The sequence below is a fragment of the Pseudophryne corroboree genome, chromosome 6 (genome assembly GCF_028390025.1).
Source record: "Pseudophryne corroboree isolate aPseCor3 chromosome 6, aPseCor3.hap2, whole genome shotgun sequence".
Classification (NCBI taxonomy): Eukaryota; Metazoa; Chordata; class Amphibia; order Anura; family Myobatrachidae; genus Pseudophryne; species Pseudophryne corroboree.
The window spans coordinates 347,100,061-347,123,941 of NC_086449.1; the positions used below are offsets into that span (position 1 = coordinate 347,100,061).

The 23,881-nt window shown below is 45.1% G+C and overlaps 1 protein-coding gene across 9 annotated transcripts in view; it reads right to left on the reverse strand.

The window, feature by feature from the left end:
- HERC1 (HECT and RLD domain containing E3 ubiquitin protein ligase family member 1) overlaps window positions 1-23,881 on the reverse strand; it is a 475,564-nt gene that overhangs the window by 317,190 nt on the left and 134,493 nt on the right. For all 9 annotated transcript variants that reach the window (XM_063926542.1, XM_063926546.1, XM_063926547.1 and 6 more), the window contains 5 exons: window positions 19,676-19,867; window positions 18,741-18,962; window positions 18,420-18,593; window positions 18,222-18,336; window positions 13,854-13,974 (listed from right to left, as the gene is read on the reverse strand). In XM_063926542.1, coding sequence (XP_063782612.1) covers window positions 13,854-13,974; window positions 18,222-18,336; window positions 18,420-18,593; window positions 18,741-18,962; window positions 19,676-19,867 — 824 coding nt within the window. The remainder of the gene's footprint in view (window positions 1-13,853; window positions 13,975-18,221; window positions 18,337-18,419; window positions 18,594-18,740; window positions 18,963-19,675; window positions 19,868-23,881) is intronic.

Here is a 23,881-nt window from a genome sequence, read left to right on the forward strand (position 1 = left end):
CTCTCTGCACGTTATATCTGCCTCCCCTGCAGTGCACATGGTTTTGCCCATTAGCTAACAAATTTGCTGCTGCGATCAGATTCGAATTAGGCCCAATATCCACAAGTGTTGAGCTGCACTCTTTGTAAGCAGCTTAATAAAATAGTTATTGTTTAGTAAACTGGTTGCTGTGAGTTTTACATGTTTCTTTTCTTTACTTCCATCTCATAGTAGACATTTGGGTAGAGCAGTGGTTCCTAAACTGGGTGCTGCAGGGCACTTGTGGGGGTGCCACAGGTCGGTGGCCCAGGACCAAATCAAGTTATTTATAGTCAATAAGAAGCCAGGGATGGTGGCTGCCAATAATAAAAGAAGTGTACAAAGAGAAGGGCAACAATGTCCACCAGCACAAAACTGAAAACAAGGATGACAGGTAAACACAATTTAATGTTTGCTGAACTTCTCAATAAGAAACTTTTGGCCCATGGATTAGGCAGCTAAAACTTAATGTAATCCATAATATGCCCTATATAGAATTTCAAGAACAAAACAAAAGTCTTCTAATAATGTACAAATACAGAAGGCAGATTAAACACATGGATGTGTGCAGGAAACAGACAATAGGATATTCAGGTTCTTGCCAGTGAAATCCTTCTCTCTAAATCCATGGGGACACTCAAAATTTTATTTTTTATGTACTCACCATAAAATCCTTTCCTTGTTATCCATCTGGGAGGACACTGATAGTGGACGCTGGGTCAAGTGAATTGGTCCACAGGAGCAGGTACTAAAAAAACTAATCTGCACCCCCCCAACATAATCCCTCCCGCTCCCCTGAAGCCTCAGTTATTTCTAACAAAGCAATTTGGAAGAAGCAAAATCATACCACAATAACACCATAAACAGAACAAAAACAGCAAAATAACTAGAAAGTGAGGGATCGCAGTGTCCCCAGATGTATGACAAGGAAAGGATTTTACAGTGAGTTCATTAAAAAATTTAATTTCCTCATCATCTCATCTGGGGGACACTGCTAACTGACAATGGCATTTCCCAAAGCAAGCCTAACAGGAGGCACCTCGATTAGCAAGGTCGCACGCAATACACGTTGGTCAAAACCAGCCTCGGCATAACAAAAAGTATGCTGCCTTGCACAACTATTCCACCAAAGTACCACGGTTAACCGCCAGTGAACCCCCCCAAATGCCCATGTTGAATGGGACTTGAGGGAAGTAGGACCCAGCACATCCGAGGACAAATATGCCTGATGAATGAACCATCTAGTTAGAGAACACTAGGAGGCAGGCAAACAACACTTAGGAGCATCCACCAGCACTAAAATAGAATCAGTACAACGGAAGGCCGAGGCACAATGAATGTAAACCCTTAACTCTGTCCACACATCTAAATGATTGAGCCATGAACCAGATGAATAAGAACCCAGAAAAGAAGGAAAAATTATATGTCTTGAGATTCATGTGAAACTTGGATGCTAGCTCATGTAAAAATGGCCACCCTATCTGCATGAAAAATAAATCAAGGTACAGTAGGCAACCAAGACAGTGCCACCAATTTCTACACCCTTCTGGCCGAGGCGACAGCCTTCAAGGTATGGTAGCACAACTCTACTGTTTCCAAAGGTTCAAAAGGCGGTTATTGAAGAGCGTCAAGGACCAGATTTAAAGCCAAAGGAGGAATAGGAGGAATGAGACTAGTACAAAGTTCTAATTGGCCAATCCAGAGCAATTAAAATTACCCTTTTGTTGAATCTTCTAAAGCACTGACTACCTTGGGCAGAGGTGGAAAAAGATAGCCCAAGTCTGAAGGATCATATAACCGACAAAGCGTCCACCAAAGTTGCCTGAGGGTCCCTGGACCTTGGTCAGTAAATTGGCAACTTCTTGTTGAGATGAGAGGCCATCAGGTCGATATCTGGCATATCCCAGCTGTCTGCTATGGCCTGAGAAACCTCCGAGGTGGAGTTCCCATTCGCCCGTGTGCACTGAATGATGACTCAGAAGGTCCGCCTCCCAGTTCTCCACCCCAGGAATGAGGATGGCTGTTATCACAGGTACCCAGGCCTCTGTACAAGTAAATATCTGGGCTACCTCCAACATAGCCCTGCGACGCAGTGTCTTTCTGGTGAATGATACCCGCCACCATGGTGGCATTGTCTGATTGACCTGACTTCTTCTGCAGGACATCCTGAGCCAGTCTGACAGCTCTTTGTTCTAAAATATTGATTGGGAGCAGTGCCTCAGACCTGGAGCAACAACCCTGAAAGTGAATACAGAGAGTCACCGCTCCCCATCCAGGCTAGCATCAGTGGTGACCGGGGTCCAATTACAAATATGGAAGGGATTGACCCTGGACAAGATCTGAGGCTGTAGTCACCACTGGAGAGATTGCGATGTCTGTGGTAACAAGTGAAAAACCTGTTTGCCCAAATGAGGATCCTTCCAGAACCAATGGCTGGAAAGGAAGAGACTAGAACCTGCCAAAAAGGAACTACCTCGAATGATGCCATCATCAGTCCCAGAAGCTTTATACCCTTGAGGAGCGAAAACTTGTGGTAGCTGAGTTACAGTCTTGAGCAAGGACTGTAAATCCTAAACATTCTCTGAAGGAAAATATACTTGCTGTTCGCGAGTATCGAAGAGGAGACATAAAAAAGATCATCTGCCTGAGATTGGACTTCGGACAGTTGATTAACTGGGAAGCAATCAAGTTGCCGGCTGCCGGGATCCCAGAGGTCAGGATACAGACGCCGGAATCCCGACACCCGGTGAAATACCGGCGGTCGGAATTCCGAATGCCGTCTGGAATCCCCCCGTTCAGGTGGTGGTCAACACCACCACTTGAGAGGGAATATAACCGAAGGTCGCCACCGGGCCTGAAGAGTGGCAAGCGCAGAGAGCCCGTGAGGGGAAAAGCTGCTCTCGCCGCCAGTATTCTGGCTGTTGGGATTCCAGCATTGGTCTCCTGACTGCCGGGATTCCAAAAATCGGGGCATCGTACTGAATCAGATTAACCATGCAACATCTACTTGACCACCCTCCAAATGCTGAACCGGTGTTAACTCCGAGCTTTGCTTTCCTTTACCAGGAGGTCATCTGAATATGGTAGGATGGTAAACAGTGGCGGACTTTGCCTATAGGCTGCAGCCCCAACAGCCCCGCCTGGTAAAATCCGCCACCTCAGCTCAGCGTTAGTGAGCCAGATGCAGTTTGTAAATGCAGTGACTTCACTGTGACTGGCAGTGATTTCCTATTGGAAGTTATACCTGTCAGTCACAGACACTTCACACCGTCCCACTGGGAGGCGTTTTCTCCCTTTGGAACTGCCAGACAAGGCTGTAATAAGAAGAGATCGTGATTCCAGAAGGAAGCTACTTCCTTCCTTTTGTGCAGCCCTAGCCAGGTTATATGGGCTGCAGCCGATGCAGTCTGTAGAAGCCAGTGTTTTGTGCACCACGCGCGGCTTGTGCGCATGCCGTATCCACTGCACAGGTTCTGGGACCTGGCTGTTTCTTCACTTCTCTCTGGGTATAGGGGTAGCGGAAGCCCCTCTCCTAAACATAAGTAGGAGATGCCGCTGACGGCAACACCCTTTTTCCTAAAGCTAACAGGTGGAAAATTATTTTCGCAAACACTCTGGAAGCAGTGGATAAACCAAACAGAAGAGCTCAGAACAGGAAGTGATGGACTCCCACTGTGAACTAAAATAACCTTTCTTAACCCTGCCAAATTGATACATAATGATAAGCATCTTTGATGTCCACAGATCACAAAAATCCCTCTTATAACATTGAAATGATGACAGAAACCAGGGTTACCATTTTGATGTAGTATCTCTAAATGAAGACTGAGACCTTTTAAATTCATAATACCTCTGTCAAGCCCAGGTCGGGCGTGGTTGGGAGAGGTGCAAGTGGCTGGAACAGAGGTGGAAGTAGTAGACTGGAAGCTGGAAGGTCTAATCCAGATCCTACTCATGGAATATATAACATGAATTGCAAGGGATTCCACAATGGTAGGAAGAACTGGTAAATACGTGAGTTGTTGCAGACTTGGATAACTGCTCTGTGGTGGGACAATACACCACTAAGAATATATAAACTTTATTTGACTGGATAATGCTGTTGGTAACTAGAGCTGAGGCCAACGTAGACAGCAATGAGGCAGAGTTCAGAATGATGCACACACTGGAACCGGGGTGGTGGACCGGACTGGAACCGGGGTGGTGGACCGGACTGGAACCGGTATTAGCGCTGGACTGGAACCAGCACTGAAGATGGACTGGAACCGGGAGGTGACAAGGCTGGAACCGGTATTACCACTGGACTGGAACCAGGAGGCAACCGGACTAGGACCGGTATTGCAGCCGGACTAGGAATTGTGACTGGAAAAGGCAACCAGTAGCCAGAGCAGCTCGGAGCAAATAAACACATAGGCGTCTGGTAGAATGACGCCACACTGTCAGTAAGCTAGTGCACAGGAAACTAATATACCTCCATGCTAGGAGCTGATAAGCTGGTAGAATCAGGTGCAATGCCAGGATGTTTTGAGCGGAGGAGACTAGATCAGCAGACACATTCGAACCTAGTGGCGCTCATGCCATACTTCTGGCGGGAATTCAGGCGTGCATGGAGACAGCAGAGCATGCCATGGAGACTGAGATGTGCTGGTCGCAGGAGACATCCTCAACATCAGTCAGGAGAAACAATGTAAGGGTAAGTAACCCAGCCAGATCATGGCAAGGCAATAAAGAACCATTTAATTTTCTTACTAGAAAGAGGCGAGAGCAAAAGCCTTTTGAACGGGAACAAATACCCCAGACTCTAGCAGCGAAAGCACTGTTGTCCTGATAGCCTCTTGGCGAACTCAGTCTTGAGGTAGAAGAGAAGCAAAGAAATGACTTGGAAAGAGACCTGCAAGATCCAGAATGTAACCCCTGTCCAGAATGCCCTGTAGCCAACGATCGGGTCCTAACAAGGCTCAGACATCTGAAAACTGAAGGAAGCGGGCCCATACCACCGAAGCCCGAAAAGGGGGCCCCCAGTCAGGTAGCCTGCTTATCAGCTTCCACTGGGATGATGAGTGTGGGAGACTAATTGGCCTCGAAAGGAACAGCAAAAATAAGAAAACAAACATCTAAATGCAGTAAAAATACCATTCCCTGCCATGCAAAAAGAATGTACTAGAGTTGACTTACAGTAGATGTTTGAGGCAAGACTGCCATAGATAATTTTAGTGAGTTCTCAGACCAAACCACGTGTCCCCCACAAACGGGACAGCTTCCAGGCTGCGCTTAGATAACGAATCCGCCTGCCAAACCGGAGCCTAGCCTGACATGTATCGTCTCACGACTTCATCAGGAGGTGGAGTTGCAAGACGAATCATGTCATGCATAACCTACTGATTTGGACGAAATAACGCAAGGCGCAAGTCTTGTGGACCAACAGAGATGTAGCATAGAGACTGGTCTATTCATGCGGTGAATCGATCCATTGTAACATACATACTTGCTGTTTTAAAACGGAGATGTATGTGAGCTTATATTTCTAGTAAAGGTTGTTTATACTATTCTCACGTGTGCGCTCACCATCATAATCTCCTAGAAATTTACATCATGGCCTTGAGTCTGGAGAAGCAGCACTGATCTCATTTGGGAAAGAGCTCAAGCAAACTGAGGACTAAAGGAGCAGGACTGACGCTATGGAGATAGATAGATATATATATATATATATATATATATATATACACACACACACACACACACACACACACATTACATACATACATACACATATATTATATTATATATACAGTATATAAAAAAAATAGGATTTTAATTACCTACCAGTAAATCCTTTTCTCGTAGTCAGTAGAGGATACAGGGAATCTCGAAATCCATTTAGTACCATGGGGTATAGACGGGTCCACTAGGAGCCTTGGGCACTTTAAGAGTTTGATAGTGTGCGCTGGCTCCTCCCTCTATGCCCCTCCTACCAGACTCAGTCTAGGAAACTGTGCCCGAGGAGGCGGACATACTTTTAGGATAGATAAGGAAAGTGGTGAGATTACGAACCAGCACACAGAACAATAGGAAAACCATGCTAACCAAACTTGAAACATGAACAGCGACAGCTGAACAAACCAGAATACTTAATCAAGTAACAGTGCAGGAAGAACAAAGCACCGGGCGGGCGCCCAGTATCCTCTACGGACTACGAGAAAAGGATTTATCGGTAGGTAATTAAAATCCTATTTTCTCTTACGTGCTAGAGGATACTGGGAATCCATTTAGTACCATGGGGAAGTACCAAAGCTCCCAAACTGGGTGGGAGAGTGCAGAGTTTCCTGCAGAACTGATTGGCTTCTGAGGACCTTCAGTTTGGTCAAAGTATCAAACTTGTAAAACTTTGCAAACGTGTTCGAACCTGACCAAGTAGCAGCTCGGCAGAACTGTAAAGCAGAGACACCCGGGCAGCCGCCCAAGAAGAAACCACCGACCTAGTAGAGTGGGTTTTTACAGAATTTGGACCCGGCAATCCTGCCATGGAATAAGCATGCTGGATAGTGAGCCTGATCCAGCAAGCGATAGACTGCTTTGAAGCAGGACACACAATTTTCTTGGGATCATAGAGAACGAACAGCGAGTCGGATTATCTGTGGCGAGCTGTTGTCTTTACAGTCAGGTCCATAAATATTGGGACATCGACACAATTCTCATATTTTGGGCTCTATACACCACCACAATGGATTTGAAATGAAACAAGATGAGCTTTTACTGCAGACTTTCTGCTTTAATTTGAGGTTATTTACATCCAAATCAGGTGAACGGTGTAGGAATTACAATGGTTTCTATATGTGCCTCCTACTTTTTAAGTCTGTAGCCACCACAAAAGGGAGATTCTGGCTGTTGGCGACAGACAGATCCTCTGGACAATTTGTCCAACAGATCCAGCTGGAAGCGCCTCGCATGAATCCTTCCGTACTGAAGCGCCTCATAAGAGGCCACCATTTTCACCAGAAGGTGAATGTACAGGTGCATCGAGATCTGGGTTGGCTTCAGGACAGCCCGAACCATCGACTGGATTTCTATAGCCTTCTCCAAGGGAAGGAACACTCTGAAATTCTGTGTCCAGTATCATTCCCAGGAAAGAGAGCCTCTGCGTCGGTTCCAGGTGAGATTTTGGTAAGAAACATCTCTGCCATCACCTTGGTGAACACCATCGGTGCCGTGGAGAGACCAAATGGCAGGGCCTGGAACTGGTAGTGGCAGTCCTGCAGTGCAAACCGTAGATAAGCCTGATGAGGCGGCCAGAATAGAATATGAAGGTACGCATCCTTGATATCCAGAGACACTAGGAATTCCCCCTCCTCCAGACCCGAGATCACCGCTCTCAGAGAATCCATCTTGAATTTGAACACTCGTAAGTACGGGCTCAACGACTTGAGGTTCAAAATCGGTCTTACCAAAACGTCCAGCTTTGGTACTACAAACAAGTTGGAATAATAGGGGTCATTCCAACCCGTTCGCACACTGCTGTTTGTCGCCGCGGTACAAACTGGTCGGTTCTGCGCAAGCGGTGGCAATACGCAGGTGCGATGCTGGGCAACAAGACGACAGACGAAAGCGATCACTGTGACCGCAAGAAGATTGACAGCAGGAAGGCATTCCGGAGCGTCTACTCACAGTTTTCCGGGCGTGGAGATCCGAACGCAGGCGTGTCCAGGCGTTTGGAGGGCGGATGTCTGACGTCAATTCCGGGACCTGCATCGCTGGGGTGATCGCACGGGTAAGTAACTGCTACCCTGGTCTTGATCTGCACAAAACTTTTTTTGCATAGCACGGCTGCACAAGCGATTGCAGCCTTGCTATGCAAAGAATCCCTCCCTCATAGACGGCGTCTAGTTGATCACATGGGCAGCATAAAGTTGCTACGTGTGATCAACTCGGAATGACCCCCAATATCCCTTGTTTTGCAGATGAGGTGGTACTGGAACAATGACCTGAGTCTGTACCAGTTTTTGAATGGCGTCCTGTAAGGTTACACTTGCTTCCTGTGAAACTGGTAAGCATGAGTTGAAGAATCTGTGAGGTGGGAGCTCCTGAAACTCTGTAGCCCTGGGAAATGAGATCTATGACCCAGGGATGCTGGCATAATGTTGTCCAGATGTGAATGAAAAAGTTTAGTCGGGCTCCCACCTGCCAGTCCTCCAGGCATCGCGGCCCACCGTCATGCTGAAGGATTTGAGGAAGCAGAGCTTGAGCTCTGCTCCTGTGAACCGGCAGTTGCTGGTTTTCGTGGTTTACCTCTAGTGCCTCTGGTGGCTGTAGAAGAACCTCAAGTTTTGCCCTTAAACTTGGCAGTCCGAAAGGACTGTAGGTTAGGTCCTGAGTAGGCCTACCTGGCTGGGGGAGCTGTGGAAGGAAGATACGCAGACTTACCCACAGTAGCTTTGGAGATCCATTTGTCTAGTTCATCTCCAAATATGACCTCTCCTGTGAAGGGTAGGCCTTCCACACCTTTCTTGGAGTTCGCGTCAGCAGTCCACAGGCGTAGCCATAAGCCACTATATGCTGACACTCCCATAGCAGTGGTGCGTGCATTAAACAAGCCTATTTCTTTTATGGCTTCCACCATAAAATTTGCAGAGTCCTGTATATGTTGCAGGAGTAAAATAATTTCCCCCTGAGGCAAGGTACCTAACCCCTTAATTAGGTTACCCGACTATTTAGCAATGGCCTTAGTAATCCACGCACATGCGATAGTGGGTCTCTGGGCCACCCCAGCAGCTGTATACAAAGATTTGAGTGTATTCTCAATTCTACAATCAGCCGTCTTTCAGGTAAGCTGCACCCAGGACAGGCAGTACAATTTTCCGTAAACAGCCTGGATACTGATGCATCCACTATCGGTGGATTCGCCCATTTTTTCCTATCCTCAGGAGGAAAAGATGATATCAACCTTTTAGGGAATTCAAACAGGGTATTTAGTTCCTTTGACACAGGAAAAGTAGCTGAGAATTTCTTTTTTATATTAAAATAAGATTCCTCCGTCTCCTCTGTTACCTTATCAGGGATATGCAGAACATCTCTGATAGCGTCTATGAGAGCCTCTATTCCCTGTGACAGAGTAGCCTCCCCCACCTCTGAGTCCACCTCCCCCTCCTCCATGTCTGAAACGTCATCATCAGAGTCAGACTGGAGGATATGAGCCAAAGGATGTTTCTGCGGACAAATGGCAAAGGACTGAGACGCTGGTTTGGGTAGTGAGTCTCCGTTCATAAACTCAGTCATCGATTGTCTTAAGTATTGCGTCTCGTTCTCATAGCGGTACAATTTAGAAGAGAAATTGGAAATCATTTGCCTAATGGAATCCAGCCAAGCTGGCTCTGCCCCGCTAGCCTGGGAGGGTACACTGCACTGAGTACACTGTAGTGAACCCCCTGGAGAAGAGGAACACTGTGCCTTACATGAAACACACTCTTTGTGACAGTGACAGCGCACACACACAGGAAAAAGTTAAATGCACAATTAACCCACAAAGAGCCCTTCAAGAGAGAGACAGAGATAGCCTGGAGCCAGCGCACAGCGCCCTTACTGCTAATGCCAAGCTTAGCCAGGTCGCAGACTAAGTACCCAGATTGGGGACTTAGTACACTAGTAAGCGCTCGCCCCCTGCTATGACCCCCTGGTACCGCTGAGGTGATCTGGAGTCTCTCCGGAGGAGCAGCGCGTCCCTGTCAGTCAGCGTCTGTGTCTACTGCAGAGGGGAAATGGCGCTGGTGAGCTGCTGGATCCGCTTATGGTGAAGCCAATGGCGCGCGGTCTTCCCGCACTTTTTTTATACTGGCTGAGGTAATTTTTAGTGCTTAAAATGGAGTCACCTTTTAAATCTGTAATGCCAGTCTGGGTACTGTGTACACCCGTAGTGTACTGAGACTCAGTTCGCTTTCTCTGAAGTGGTGCATGCGCACTGTGTACTGAGTCTGGAGACTCTGCCGCCCCCGTAGAAGCAGTGCGTCTCTGTACCCTCATGCCGCCATAATGGCCGGCTTAGTACTCATCATTCTCCTATCTTCTGGCTCTGTTAGGGGTGGCGGAGTGCTGCGGGAATGTACGTTTGCCATGGTGGGGCGTGCGAATAGTTCCCTCAGGAGCTGTCCTGTCAGCGGGGAATGGGACCATTAACCCTTCAAGAGGTTGGGCCGTTCCCCCTTCCCCCCCCCCCCCCCATAAGTCCCACGAAGCAGGCAGGCTGGTGCCATCCAGTCCTGCCTGAAAATAACAAACAGATAAAATAAATACAGAAAACTCTTCAGGAGCTTCCAGCAACCTGACCGACTCCTCCGGGAACATTTTCTAAACTGAGTCTGGAAGGAGGGGCATAGAGGGAGGAGCCAGTGCACACTACCAAATTCTTAAAGTGCCCAAGGCTCCTAGTGGTCCAGTCTATACCCCATGGTACCAAATGGATTCTCAGTATCCTCTAGGAGAAATTATATTTTATATATATATATATATATATATATATATATATATATATATATATATATATATATACACACACACACACACACACACACACACACACACACATACATACACAAAATACAACAGCTGAAATTAAATAAATTCAAACACCTGTTTAACCCAGGTATATTTGCAATATATACAGCCTCAATACATGCAGTGCAAGATGCCTAGTGTGAGTGAGCCGCCAGGTCCCGTGCAACTCTGCTAAGGTCAGGTGTCTTTTTGCCGAAAAAGCGTTTTATTCGCAACACAATGCAACTAGGATGCACTGGGAAACTGTGCGGATTAATTTGATATAGGACACTTGTACAGTATATTGTGTGTGCCTATATCAAATTAATCAGCACAGTCTCCGGGAGCGGGGATTTCTAATCCTGACTAACTGTAACCGCTTTGACTGCCTGATCCCTGCAACCAGGATCAGAGGCTTGTGACAAAGAGATAAATTAAAAAAGTTAAATAAGGTTAACTAACACTAGGAAACAACTGAGGCTTCAGGAAGTGGGAAAGGTTAGGGGGTGGAGCCAATCATTTTAATCTTCTAGTGCCTACACCTGTGGACCAACCCACTTAACCCAGGGTCAGCAAGCAGTGTCCCCCAGATCGGCTGCTGAGGAACCATGAGAATATGGGTGAGCTGCGGAGTGTGGGCACCAAAGAGTTAAAGTTTTGTAGCAGCTGCACAGGCTCCTACCCTATACCCTGCATCTGCAAGTCCCACTAAAGGGAGGAGAGAAGGAATAAACCATGCACGCAGAAAAACACAATGAGACCTCTACGCATGCAGGGCCGAATGCTTTAGAAAGCATGGGGTGAAAGGGTGGGTGTCTAAAGTCCCCCATGGATTCAGAGAAAAAAATTTTAACAGGTTAAGAACCCCAAAATACTATTTTCTATGTCATCCATGGAGAGACACTGGAACCATGGGACGTCCCAAAGCTGTTGCCTTAAGGGAGGGTACACTCCTGTGCTGAGCTGAGGACTCTTCAAACAAAACAAGCACCCCAAGGTATGAACAAAGGACAACATAGCCACCTGGCAGAGTTGTCTGCAGAAGCACCACGCCTAGCTGCCCAGGAAAGTCCTAACTGACCGGGTGGATTGGGTGTTAATCAGGGCCAGAACCAGCTTGTTAGCCAAAGTGTAAGCTTGTTGGATCCAGTTAGATCTAACGCACCAGACCTTGCTTGGTAGTCAGCAAACCCTGTTTGTTGTCATCATAAAGGACAAACAAGTAGTGAATATCCTTGGTTATGTCCACATAGAGATGTGTCCTCATACATTTAGCTTCAATATGCCATGCAGCGCGAGATGCCTGGTGTGAGTGAGCCGCCAGGTCCCATTAAACTCTGCCAACGTGGGCGTCTTTTTTTTCCCAATGCGACTATGACACGAGGAGACTGTACGGATTCATTTGATATATGACACTTGTATATTGTGTGCGAATGAGTTTGTATATGGAGCAGAACAGAACTTGTATTGGAAAAAAGCTGCGGCTGCTACTTTGTAGCATTGCACAGATTCAGAGACTTTAGGTGGGTACACACTGGCCGATATATCGTCGTTCACAGACATATCGCGTTGGCCCTGCAGCACAGCCGACAGCCAATATATCTACCGATATATTGTCGCGTCGCTGTGTGTGTACGGACAGTCGGCTGACCGCCCGTACACATGCTGCGGCGGCCAGCGGTGATTTGCAGCTGAACTGGGCGGGCACACTGCCTGAGCTGTCCATAGATATATCTGCCGATCAATTGATCGGCAGATATATCTATCAGTGTGTACCCACCTTTAGTCACACATTGATATTACATGTGTCATATCAAATTAATCAGCAGTCTCCTCGTGTGTCCTAGTAACACTGCGTTGTTTTTCAGCAAAAAAACAACAACAAAAAAAACACCTGACGCTAGAAGATTCTCACGCGACTGGAGCACCACAGACAAAAAATGCTGCTGCTACAAAACTTTAACTCTGATGTCCAGAATCCTCAGCTCACCCCTTTCATACTTTCTATGGTTCCAGTGTCTCCCACAGATGACAGAGAGTACAAATTCTATGCCTCATTAACATTTTATATAAGCATAAACCATAAAAAAAAAAAAAAAATGACTGCAACAACCTAAAACATCAATACCTATTCAAGAACCTCTTAAGTTTAGAGCAGTAAAGAAATAATAAACATATCAGCGACTCTTATACCCCTTTCACTCTGTAGCCCCGGTTACAACTCTTGGTCGACCCAGGATACTGAACACTGGTCGGAGACGGGGTTTTAACTATACCCCATCCACAACTCCGCCAGGACTCGGGACGTCACCGCTCACACAGGACACTTGGAGAACACGTCATCACCAAGCACTCCTGAGCCAGCCAGTCGGCAGCCTTATGTCATCAATGACCCGGGTCTGACTTTCACACTGCAGCCAACCCAGGTCAGACCGGGAACAAAAATGGTCACAACACAGGTTGACCCTTTCACACAGAGCTGGGACCCGGGTTGCGCCGGCTTGCCCCATCAATAACCTGGACTCTCAGCTCAATGTAAAAGGGGTCTTACTGATCTGAGCAATTGAATTGTATGCATGGAAGCAAATACATACACACTCATTACAGAAAATGAAATTCAAACATGAATGAGACTAAATATGTAGTAAATTTATATTTCATACATATGGAATGTAGTGGAGTTATGCTTTGTAAAGTGAAAATGTAGACAGCATAATGTCAAACTCAGAATACAGACATGGCAGTGGTTATTGAATGCATTGTTACTGTGTCAGCAGTATAACTGGAAAAGCATTGTGTTTACAAATATAATACAGACACAGTAAAAATGCTTTCAGTTACATTACTAACATGTCAGCAATCTGTGCACGACATTATGCTGTCGATATTGTGACTGTCAACAACGTAACTACTGTACATCCCAGTTTGGAGACATTGAGCTCCAAGGTGATGGGGTGGGGAGTAGTAACAATTGGCCTAGGGAGGTAAAACATAACTGTTTGGTCTAGTTACGACACAGAGAGAGTACCTTGTAGATAGGATAACAGCAATAGAGCTCCGGTAGAGAAAATGGGGGCTAAAGAGATGATGAAAACAATGAAATGCAACTCGCAGTACACACTCTTATTGATAGAGTATGGTCATGTCAGCAGTCTCTAGTTATTCGCCGAACATGCAGTTCCCTAGAGCTCTACCTTCATTTCAGCAAAGGTCACAAAAGGATTTCCACATGCTGCTTTTCAGATTTCAAATACTGTACGTTTTAGCTTGCAATAAAAGATGGACCAATCATGAGAGTGCAGCCCATAACATACCCATCTCTCTCTGGATGAGGAGCGAGTTTGGATCAGTTCCATGTTCTTGCAGGCGAGCAAGCGACTCCTGACCTTGTACACGGAGCGAAATACCTCAGCTAGAGATTTCCCTGGCTGGTATCTAAAAGAAACGCATGATGCTAATTAGAACTTTAGAAAGCAAAAAATCCTATCCTTGTTACAGCAAGCCATTGCACGGAATAGAAACATTTTACGTGAGAATGGAACAAATTCATTTCAAAATGTCAACAAACTGGGATATAAATAATCAGACAGAAGATTGGGCACATTAATCAATTTTTTCATAAGCATTGTCCCAATTATACTATCAGAGAAGACATGCTGCCGAATCCTGATAATGAAACAATCTCTGGCATAACAAGTCTGGCAGTGCCATAACTAGACATTTTGGTGCCCTGTGCCACAAACAGAATTGGTGACACCTCCCCCCCTTCCCCCATATTTAAAATAGAGATAGTGCTCGCCGAAGGCATGCACCAAGAGTATAGGGGCATGGCTTTATCAGGAAGGGACGTGGTCACAGATTTTAGCATTAGTAGTGTTCGTTATTCACATTACACCGCACAGTAGTGTCTGTTATTCACATTACACCACACAGTCGTGTCCTAATATTCACATTACGCAGCACAGTAGTGTCCGTAATATACAGTACACCGAAAAATAGTGTCCCTTAAACACATTACACCACACAGTAGAGCCTCTTATACATGTTGAGCCACATAAGAGCCCCTGAGCTGCTTATACACGTTACATCAGGTAGAGCCCTTTATACACATTATGCCAGGTAAAAGCCCTTATACACATTATGCCAGGTACAGCCCCTTATACACATCACTCCACAGTGGAGCCTCCATTCCTCCTCATTATCATCCCTCTCCTCCCCAATTTATGTGACGGAGAGCAGGGTGGAGACAGTAACTGCCTGTCAGGTGCGTGCACTATACTACTGCACCTGTTGCTGATGGGGGTTGGGCTCACAGACCTGCCTTGCTGCTGGACGGTGGACCTCTGAGAGACTCAATCGAGTCTTGATGCAGCCGGTTGTTTAATGACTCAGTGCGCGCCAGTGGCTGTGGATCAGCCTCAGTGTCCTCCTTTCCCTCCCAAACGCTGCGGCTCTTCATGGCGCAGTGCACTGTGGGGGCAACTGAAAGAGACGTCATCTCTCCAGCAGATACTGCAGACACAGTATGGGAACCCAGGAGGGGCGGAGCGTGATGCCGGACAGGAAGCTGCAGCGCTGCCCAGCTACCTATGTTTAAAGAAGTAGCCAGGTGTTGCAGCTAACAAGCTGGCGGACGTGCGAGTGTTACTGGCAGCTCTGCACCCACAGTGCATATATGCTGCATATGCACTGTGCGTCAGGCACCACTGGCACAGCGCTAGTTACTGCCCTGGAGTCTGGTCTTACATTAAGATGCCCTGATGGACCTGCTGCCATTTTGAGAATATTAATATATCATAAACTTCTCGGCCAGGTCGGTGCCACTAAATCTGAACACCCTATATTTTTATCTTCTTTAGAACACATGGAAACTTTGAAAATTCCATGGAACTAACATAAATATGCGAAAAAAACGATATCATACTTCTGGTTCTTATAAAGAAGCATTGCAACTTGTGTTTCATCCAATATGTCATAAGGGTGACATCTGGCAGAACCCATTTCTACATAATCTGTTGAAAAACTGAAAAGACCTTTCTTCAAGCGTAGGTCAAGCATGTAGAGAAAGTATGGTCCCCAGTTCTCCACTCCTAGAGGAATATTTACGAAGGTGCAGGTCTTAAGTGGAGATGTTGCCCATAGCAACCAATCGGATTCTATTTATTTATTTATCTAGCTAGCTAGCACCTTCTATAAGAGAATATCTAGTATCTGATCGGTTGCTATGTGCAACATCTCCACTTGGTTCCTCCCTGATTGCTGATTTATGCCACACCCGTGGCATTGTCAGATTACATTTTTATGGACTTTTCTCTCAGTAATGGCTGCCCACTGACTTAGCGTTTCACACCATGCTCTATTCCACTAAAAAAATTTGGGAACTATGATGTTTCCTGAAACAAACCAAAGGCCATGAAGATGTCATTGAAACAGTCCCCCAGCCTTGATGAATAGCATCCTACAAGATTGCCAGTCCCAAATAGCGAAGTGACAACCTCTTTTAAAGTTGTCATCCCTCAGTTACCAGAGAAGCAACAGATATGCTCTTGGAGACGGTCTAAAAAAAAACAGGTCATTTGACTTACTCCTTCTGAATAGGACCTTATTCTGGGACACACTTGAGTAGAACAGTGCAAATTGTATCACTTTATAGAACAAGACCATCTTTGCTGAAAACTTCATGCAAAATATAACAGATGTCCACCTGAGAGCCCATAGAGACTACTCTCTGAATTTCTTCTTCTGGCATGGACACCTTGTGGAGTTGGGTGTCAGAAAAACAGCACCTTGAAAATAATATGACGTACAGTATATTTATTAGGTTGGATTTTTGGTAGTTAATAACACAAACATGGGACTCTAAGACCTTGGTACCGAGTAAAGTTGAAAACTTGATCAATAAGTCATCCAGACAAAGAATGATAGGATTCCTAAGAAGAAGCGTAACTTCTAAGGGCACTTAAACACTGCCTTCTGGGGGCTGCAGAGGAGAGGAGCTTTTTAAGTGCCAGCTCCTGTTTTCCCCTCTAGCAACCCTTGGTAGCAGTGTCCCCCAGAGTGGATGAAGGAAAAATACGGTACAGTACTCCTCTGAGAGTACCTGCATCTCAGTCACACTGGATGTGTCACGCCTAATGGCGTAAACAACCAGTAAGTGGGGACACATCTACGTATAGTTGGAGAAGGAGCTGCTATTTATATTCTTTGTGAGACCACGTTTGCAAAAGACTGCTTCCTGGGACATTGGTGATTCACTCTAACCAGCCACTTGGAGAATGCCACAATTATTATCAGTGTGACCGCTCTATTATGCAATCGCCACCGAAAGCCATGAAATGTAAAGATTCGGATACTCTCCCAATGGATGACTTGGATTCTGTCCACATTCATCCCAAATATTCATCTCATACGGTAGAATACATCACTGGATTGGAGAAATGTGTCTTTATATGATATACAGGTTGAGTATCCCTTATCCAAAATGCTTGGGACCAGAGGTATTTTGGATATGGGATTTTTCCGTATTTTGTAATAATTGCATACCATAATAGGATATCATGGTGATGGGATCTAAGCACAGAATGCATTTATGTTTTCATATACACCGTATACACACAGCCTGAAGGTCATTTTAGCCAATATTTTTTATAACTTTGTGCATTAAACAAAGTGTGTGTACATTCACACAATTCATTTATGTTTCATATATGCCTTATACACACAGCCTAAAGGTCATTTAATACAATATGTATAATAACTTTGTGTATTAAACAAAGTTTGTGTACATTGAGCCATCAAAAAACAAAGGTTTCATTATCTCACTCTCACTCAAAAAAGTCCGTATTTCGGAATATTACGTATTTCGGAATATTTGGATATGGGATACTCAACCTGTATATGCTTTATTATATTTACATAGAAGACTCTCATAACAGTGAATACGGACTACAAGCGCCTAAAAATATATGCTTTTTTTTCCCCTGCGAGGTATATAAGCCTCATAATATAAACAAGTAAAATACATAATTGAGGTCACCCCACCAGATTTAGCTAAGGAAATACTGCCTTGAGTGGACATCACAGTAAAGACAAAGAAAGGGTGGAAGATGTATTACACAATCAGAGAGAGAGAGAGTGAGGCTACAAAAACATTCCAAGACCCTTGAATAATCTGGAAAACAGGCAGTAAATATCAAATCCCTAATCTATTACTTCAACGCAAAAAAAGTGAGAAGAGGAACAGCAGCTGTGGGTCTCATTGACAATTTATGCATTCATTCCTCTCTGAGGACAAGCCCACCATGGATGACAAACTGACAGAGGATTAGCTCCATACCCTAGGTTCAGCATTAACATGGCTTCCATCCAAGAAACCAGCCCCCTACATGATAAAAGTAACCTAACCATCCACCCAGCACCACAGACTCTACACTTACTAACCCCCTTTAAAAAGTGCTCAAACACCTGGCCAAAACTCTATACACATAGGTTCGTGTGTCCCCTATCAGGATGGGAGAAAAGGAAAAGAATGGAGAAGGTTATGCACTAGAATAATAAATAACACTCTTCTTAATGTTTCTGTAAGTAAAAATATGTAATGATTATACCCATGTATAGAAATATAAGACAGTGCGAGACCATTGCTGAAGCCATATTGTATTCAGTTGTACAGGAGCTCTTACCTGCTTTCCCCGCTTGCTTGGGACACCAGCCCTGTATGCTTCAGAAGGGCTGCAAGAACGAAGCGCGATACCATATCCAGCAGTGACTCATTACTAACGGTAGCACTGTCCCAGTCTAGGATGAAAAAACACAAAAGATATACTGTAAGTGCCAGGTATCATCTACTGAATAAACTCATCCTGTCACTACTCACACACCTTTACTAACAGCATAATCTTGCATACTGATCCACAGATTGCGTGCTGGGTCCTTAGTCGATCCAATTGCCAAATCCACCAATAATGAAACCTCTGGCCTTAATTTGTAATCAAAAGTCTTCTGTTCTTCATTTCCCGAAAGAACCACTTCAAGCAGTGCGCTCATACACTTATCTGAAAATATTATCAGTTATGTACAAAATTATAAGACACTTGAAATAAACATGTACATTTCCACAATATAATATTAAGTAAAAATCTATTTCTGATGCAAAAATCTGCAGAAGCAAAATTGACACAGTCTCTTGCACAGTGACTCACCAAGTTGAGGGACATCCATCTCAATACCATTGCCAAATAAAGGCGACTTTAACCAGTAAGTTGTGTCCTGCTCTTCTGGTGATGTAGGGGATCCTTGCAGCATGCCCCCTAAGCAGCGTCCAATAAGCAGTGTAACTGTTCTCTCCAAGTCCACAAGCCACACCCATGACTGAGCTGGTGCAGGTAATAACACACCTGCAGGGTCAACTTGCTCTGGTCCTCCTGAATTTGATAAAAAGGAAAATGGATGTAAGTAAAGGAGGGGAAATCTAACCAACTGAAAGTACTGGGGAATTCATGAATATCCTGGTGGCACAATTTTGGAAGTTTACATAAATTAGACATGTAAACAATAGTCATTCATAGACTAAACTAAATGTATACGCCACCTAGATTTTTAGCTGTTTTAAACGCAAACTACTGTATGAATCAGAATTGCAGGGTGGTCAAATTAGTGCTGACTTGGAAACAGTGGGTTTAACACAGGACAGGTAGGTATACTTTCATGTTGTCGCCAGCTGAGTTTAGGGTTAGGCTGCACTTAGGGTTGGTTGATAAGAGTATGGAAAACTGCATTGTCGACATTAAAAAGGTTATATCAACTACAGTGAATGTATGCATCCCCATTCCTCAAGCAGCCAGAGGAGCAGCAGCCTGAAACTGTGAGGTTCAACCATGTGTTGCTGCTGTGTTCCCCAGTAAAGTAAGTGCACTGTGTGGAATACTATTCCACAGCTAGATACAAAATTAGTTTCCCACATTATGTGGGTCCATGTGAGGGGAAACTAGCCAAACCAGTATTCAGCTCTCCACTTCTGTCACTCCCAACTTCTTTTTTCAGGTCTGTTATTTGCAACTCATAACAGATACTCTGATTAAACAATTTACCTCTTCCACATCCTCAATAAATAGACCCTAGAAAGATCATCACTTACCATGAAGAGGCCACTGTAACTCTTGATCCTCCAAAAGAGCAGCTGCAGGTAACAGTCTATTAAGGCGATCTAATGGGGGCAACAAGTCCAGTAGGAAACTGAGAAGAGGTCTGGCAACCGATACTGGCAGTAGCAGCAAGGCATTAATAAGCTGACACAGCATACTGCCTGCAGCAGACACATAGATGACATCTATATGAAGAAAGAGGAGATAACACAAAGTTATATAAGTAGGAAAAATTTATTGCAAAAGTCAGAGGCACAGGATATTATTAATACTCTCAACTTTTAGCACAACGTGAAATGCTGCCTATTGTCAGATTTCAACACGGTCACAAACCCACTTGTAGATAAGTCCCCCTCGGCCTCTGATGTGTCTGCAAGACATTGGCAACATACAGATGTGTCCTCATACATACAGACTCAATACACCATGCAGTGCGAGATACCTGGCATATGTGAGCCGCCAGGACCAGTTCAACTCTGCTAGCATCAGGAGTTTTTTTTTTTCTGCAAATGCGTCTTAAGTCGCAATGCGATGCGACTAGGACACACCAGATCCAGTGACAGTACGGATTAATTTGATATGTGACATTTGTATATGGTGTGTGACACTCCTCTACTGTAAGTTCGACTGCAGAGAATACAATTTTACGGACCTGGATATAGCCCTCTCCACCTATTTTTAAATTGTATGTGGAAAAGCGGTTTCATATGTTCTGTACAAGGTGGACACTGTTCCTAAAGGAGAAGGTGGAATCCTTTTCGTGAGAAGTGGGAGGGCTACATTACTATTATCCACAGGGATTTATGTGCCAAAATGTATCAATGCCTGAGTCTCTCCTACTGTATTCTTCTATTCACTGTGTATGTCCAAATATTTCTCCAGGATTCCCTGCAACCAAGGACTTGCTTACTCCCCTACTAACCCTTTTTTGTTTTTCGCTTGCAATTAAGAAAATAGGATTTTGGTACTTACCAGGTAAATCCTTTTCTTTGAATCCATAGGGGGCACTGGAGTACTCTTGGGATATGGACGGTGTTAGCAAGGACTGGGCACTGAATATTCAAATTTCAGTAACTCTCCTCCCCTCCATACTCCCAGAATACCTCAGTGTTTTTTCCTGAGGCAAACAGGATAGAGAGGATGAACAATGGAGAATTACCTATAATATTATAACATAATGGACAACAATAAAGTTGACACATAACGTAACTGACAACTAACCAGTTGACACCATAACCGATAAATCGGTGAGAATGTGTTACCATAAGATCCCCTGAACTTACCACAAGCAGGTAAAACTGCTCTGGGTGGGCGTCCAGTGCCCCCTATGGATTCAAAGAAAAGGATTTACCTGGTAAGTACCAAAATCCTATTTTCTTTTTCATCCACTAGGGGTCACTGGAGTACTCTTGGGACATACCAAAGCTTCCCTCGTGGGCGGGAGAGCTGTTTGGCACCTTTAACACTAGGCGGCCAAAGCTAGATGCTGATGCCGCAAACGTATTAAACTTGTAAAAGCGCACAAACGTGTGCACTGATGACTATGTAGCCACACGGCAATTCTGCGTCGTAGAAACCCCACGACCAGCTGCCCCTGAAGTTTCCACAGAACGTGTGGAATGAGCTGTTACTGATGTAGGCGGCTGTAACCTAGCATGAAGGTAAGCCTGACGTATGGTCAGTATAATCCATCTGGATAAGGTCTGCTTAGAAGCTGGCCAACCCATTTTCCCCTTTGTTTATTGATGTACGCGACCGCCGTTGCGTTGTCTGACTGCACTTGGACCGTCTGAGACCGCAGCAAGCGCACTACTTGTCGTAGCACATTGTAAATTGGTCGGAGTTCTAGGACATTTATAGACAGCAATCTGTCGTGATCCTCCCAGAGACCCTGGAGCTGACAATTTTGAACTACAGCTCCCCAACCTCTGAGACTCGCGTCTGTGATTAGAACTATCCAATTCCAGACGCCTAACCGATTTCCTGCGGTTAGATTGTGTACTTTGAGCCACCAGAGTACAGAAACTCTGGCCCGTGGAGACAACCTCACCCTCTAGTGAATCTGCAGATGCGAGGCCGACCACTGTGCGAGCCCATGCAGTTGAAAAGGAAGTGAGTGAAATCTTCCGAACAGAAGCACTTTGAAAGCCGCCACTATTGTGCCTAACAGGCGAATGCACAAACATACCGAGGCTTGAGCACTAATCGTACCAGATGATGAATAGTCTGTACTTTCTGTTCTGGTAGACAAATTCCTCGATCTACCGTATCGAGAATCATTCCTAGGAAATGAAGTCGTTGAGACGGAATCCGATGTGAGTTCTTGAAGATGACAAACCAACCGTGCTGAACCAGCACATTGTACCTTAGCAACGCATGTTGAAGGCGCATTTGGTTGAGACGGAGCTTTGATGAGCAAATCGTCTAAGTACGGAACTATTATCACTTACAGGAGAGCCATCAAAACATACATCACTTTGGTGAATACCCTAAGCGCTGACGAGAGGGCAAACGGTAGAGCCTGAAACTGATAATGGATCTGCCGTATTGCAAACGCAAGAACCTCTGATGAGGTGGCCAAATCGGAATGTGTAAGTACGCATCCTCGAGATCCAGCGCAATCATGAATTCCTGTGGCTCTAAACCTGCAAGTACTGTCCGCAGAGATTCCATCTTGAATCTGTAGCAAGTATGCAATATTGGCCTGACCAAGCCATCTGGCTTTGGTACCACAACAGACTGGAATAATAACCGTGACCTTGTTGGTGTACAGGGACCGGAATCAAAACTGCTGACTCCAGCAGAGAGTCTGTCGAACTCTTATCTTTTAACACTAAATTGCGGATCCACCCGTCTGTGGATATCTGCAACCATGCCAAATGAAACGTCTGAAGGCGTGCTCCCACAACTGGAGAACCGAGATGGGCTGGGAGCCCGTCATGCCACTGGCTTGCCGGTGACCTTAGCGTCCGGACTACTGGCGTTGGTTTGTTGAAAACCACGTCCTCGACCTCGCCTACCAGGCGTGGCTGTTTGTCTGCCACGGCCTCGAAAGGGCTGAGGTCTAAAAGGATTCGAACGCTGGTCCAGAGTATCCCGTGAAAAATACCTTTGTCCAAATCAGGACCAAACAACCTTCGCATAAGGTAATGCTTCTCTCGACCTTTGCCTCCGCCTGCTAAGGACGCAGCCAGAGCGCTTGTCGTGCCACAACGAGTGACGCTGAAAAGCGAGAACTGACTAGGCAGACGTCCGTAGAAGCTGTACATAGATAATCAGCAGCTTCGCAGAGTTGATCAGCGAGAAGCATAAGGTGGACGTTTTGTAGGGCGGACCTGAGTCCTGTTATCCAGACAAGCAACGCCATAGTTACCCAAATGCCAACCAAACACGGTCGAAGCAACACCCCTGCTGCTGTATACAGCGACTGTAGCATAGCTCCCATGGAGATGTCACTGACTGTAGAAACGGTTAACTAGACTGAAATCGGCGAGGTTTAGAAACCTGTGTATCAGGATCCTATTAACATCTTATTTAGAGATTCCACGCTGGAGATCTGTGGCCTTAGTAAAGACCACCTTATAAATTGTCAGAGCCTCTTCAGTCCCTGTAAACTTCAGAGACTGACGCACCCACACTATCTGACTGTTGGTCTATTCACAATTCTCACATTCATCTTGCGCAGTTAGGCCTGGCATAGAATCGTCAGGATTGCAACATAGCAGAAACTGGGAATTTATAAGGCAAATGAAAACTATCTTTGCAAAATAGGAGATGAAGTGGGAGTATAACATATACCGTGCATGTGGTAGAACTCACCGGGAACCCACTGGTACAGTTCAGTGAAACAACTTTTCCGTCTTTGCTAGTGACTGACTTATTATGTAACCAGACAAATAAATAGACAAAGACAAACCAATTCCACCTCAGTAAAATTGCGAAAATGTGTATATGGTCAAAGTGCAGTGCACGTGGCCAGACCATAAGAAACCTGATCCAAAAATTCCTACCAACACCCCTGCGCCATCCGGTGGAGCAGTGTTGTAGGACAGGAACGTTCTGGAAAAGAAACAGAAAGTATGATTAAAATGGCCTCCAGCCATGTGCTTATAGTCAAAGAACATATAGCATATTTCGTTACATGACCATATATATATATATATATATATATATATATATATATATATATATATATATAT